The 2,442-nt window shown below is 37.2% G+C and overlaps 1 protein-coding gene across 1 annotated transcript; it reads right to left on the bottom strand.

Annotated features, from left to right (window-relative positions):
• Positions 1-313: 313 nt before the first annotated feature.
• LOC144352898 (uncharacterized) lies at positions 314-1,451 on the bottom strand. The gene is made up of 2 exons (XM_078009728.2): positions 1,204-1,451; positions 314-765 (listed from the first exon to the last, which is right to left on the bottom strand). The coding sequence occupies exons 1-2, from the start codon at positions 1,449-1,451 to the stop codon at positions 588-590; spliced, it is 426 nt and encodes a 141-aa protein (XP_077865854.2). The 3' UTR covers positions 314-587.
• Positions 1,452-2,442: the final 991 nt, after the last annotated feature.

The raw sequence follows: 2,442 nt of genomic DNA, 5'->3' as shown, positions 1-2,442 counted from the left end.
ATATGGGCCTCCACATGGGTAAAAAACGAAGTGCGAAGTACCCGTTTTAAAAGGTGTAAAAATCGAAGTGATGCTTTTTAAAAACTGTAAAAAACGAAGTGAAAATCTTATAAAAATTGTAAAAGTGACTTGTTTGAGTTATAGAAAGTGAATATCGATGTGATTATTTTATAAAATTAGGAAACTGAAGTGAATTTCTTATAAATATGGAAGCGATACAAATATCATACATGGCATACATTGCCGAACATCGCCGGCTTCGCTGATTCTTGCACAACAAAATCTTGCTTGGTAATAAAAGGGACTAAAAGCGTAACATGTTACCCGCATCTTTATTCGCTTGTCAAATGACGGTCAAGTACCCTACACCGATCAGAATGCATGTAATGAAGAAGCTCTGACGTCTATCGCGATTGCGCATGTCTGTTAAGTCTAAAACGGAACAATTTTGCAGACGAGCTGGTGCTCGGATAGCTCTGTGTACAGGTCTGTGAATGTGGAGGCGCTCCTATTCATCGGGACCTTATCTGCGCCCCAATACACAGCCCTGTGAACGACCATAGGCATTTTCAAAAACACTACACATGTCATACAAAATGTCTCATTTCGGGACGAATTCGTACCTCTTTGCACCAAAAGCAGCGTCGATCAATACAACTGACTTCATGCTGACACTCCTCCATCTTGAGCGTAACCTGTGATAAGCCACGGCAACAAACGCACTCTATTGCAGTAGGCATAACAACACAGTTACTACAAGTGCACCTATTTGGATAAAACAAATAAATTGACTGTACTATTACAACCGCCAGACGTTCGTTCTTTTTGGAGGATGATTTCGGGAAACAAAATTTTGAACATAAAATTTTGTATGTAAAAATAAATATAAATGTATATATATGCCAAACATGCAAAAACAGTCGACAGCTATGTGGACTCCTCTCCAATCGCACTAGAACTACGTATTGTGGCCTTTATTTACATGTTTGATTATCAACTCGAGTGTCTCCCGTTATTACAACAAGTACATAAACTATTATGTAAACAAAATGGCTGCTGTCGGTACAGGCCACGCTTTCCAGACAACGCTCACATTAACCCCGGACATTAGCATGCGGAATAACCACGTTCGGGACAATCATTCCTTCCCAAACACGAATGAAATTCTATTACTGACCCATGAAACCGGAAAATGGTGCTTACCAATGCGTATTTTCTATTCTGTGCTGAACGTCATCGCTTTCATTGTCGCTGGAGCCAGCCTCGCTGGCAGTAGAGCCGTCGTCAGAATTTCCGCCTTTTGCGTAAGGTTCAAACCTATATGGCCCAACTTCACCCATCATTCCCGTAGACCATTGATCATTCTCATAATCTAAGAAATTTGAAGTGTCTGTGTCATCAGACAAGGACGAAATCGACGATGAAACACTGCTTGGACGAACGACTTCCATTGCGTGTTGCCAGTACGTTAGCACATGGTGACGTCACCATGGTATTTTCGTTAAGCAAATGTAATGAATATTTAATTAGCTCAGCGACCGTGCAATAGGCTGTGTGGCAAGGGGTAACTAAAAAGCACTTTTGGGCGTTAAATTTATTTTCTGTGATCATACAACTACTAAGATTCATACTAGTATATATTTCAAGTGTAATATAAGCCATAAAATAGTAGGCATTTCACAGGCACTTTAACATACTGTAATGAACACTCGGTTGTTGAATTGATGTACTGTAGGGGAGTTTTGGATGTTAAAACAGACTAGTTATTGCCCAAAATGCGTATACACGGTACTTAAGTATATAAACAGAGACGTCATTTTGGTCACGCGAGATTGACCACGTGATAAAACTTTTTATTATGACGTCAGAGCTGAATGACGAAAACGTGTTTTCTATGAGGAAAATCAATATAAAACTTGTTTTACAAATAATTGTTGTGGTTTTTTACTAAAATGTTTCAATTTTCAGTTATTTTCAAGAAAAAATACTTTAATTTTAAAAAGTAATATATTATTTTGTTATCCATCATGCTTGGCAGAAAAAGTATACTAAATCTTAGTGATGGAGGTTATAGCTGCTACAGATGTGTCTCAAATATATACAGCTCAACACAACATCTGTGATCAAAGATGGGTGGAGACTGCTCAGCATGATGGGTTTTTAAAATTAAAAATAAATAAAAATAAATTAAATTTTTGTTATAATACATCATTTATTTATGTTAATTTTCAAAACAAATACACAATAAATGAATAATAAATTCATTAAATATTTATTGAACAGTTGTATTCATGTTTCTTTATAGTGTTCGTTGAACGGGATTCGATGAAAGTACATGCAGATTTCTTTTTCGCGGCTGTGACGTCAAGAAAAAGTTGTATCACGTGATCACCGTTAATCAATTAAGTCACGCGTGATTCAAGATGGCTGCCACAGTTTGTT

The sequence above is a fragment of the Saccoglossus kowalevskii genome, chromosome 19, assembly GCF_978046115.1.
Source record: "Saccoglossus kowalevskii chromosome 19, keSacKowa6.1, whole genome shotgun sequence".
NCBI classification, from domain to species: Eukaryota; Metazoa; Hemichordata; class Enteropneusta; family Harrimaniidae; genus Saccoglossus; species Saccoglossus kowalevskii.
This window is presented reverse-complemented; position numbering and strand designations above follow the sequence as displayed.

Bases quoted from the DNA above. Each gene is read 5' to 3' on its own strand.
- LOC144352898 (XM_078009728.2), bottom strand. From the start codon at position 1,451: ATGGAAGTCGTTCGTCCAAGCAGTGTTTCATCGTCGATTTCGTCCTTG. The intron at 766-1,203 runs GTAAGCACCATT...TTATCCAAATAG, and splicing joins AGAATAGAAAATACGCATTG to GTGCACTTGTAGTAACTGTG.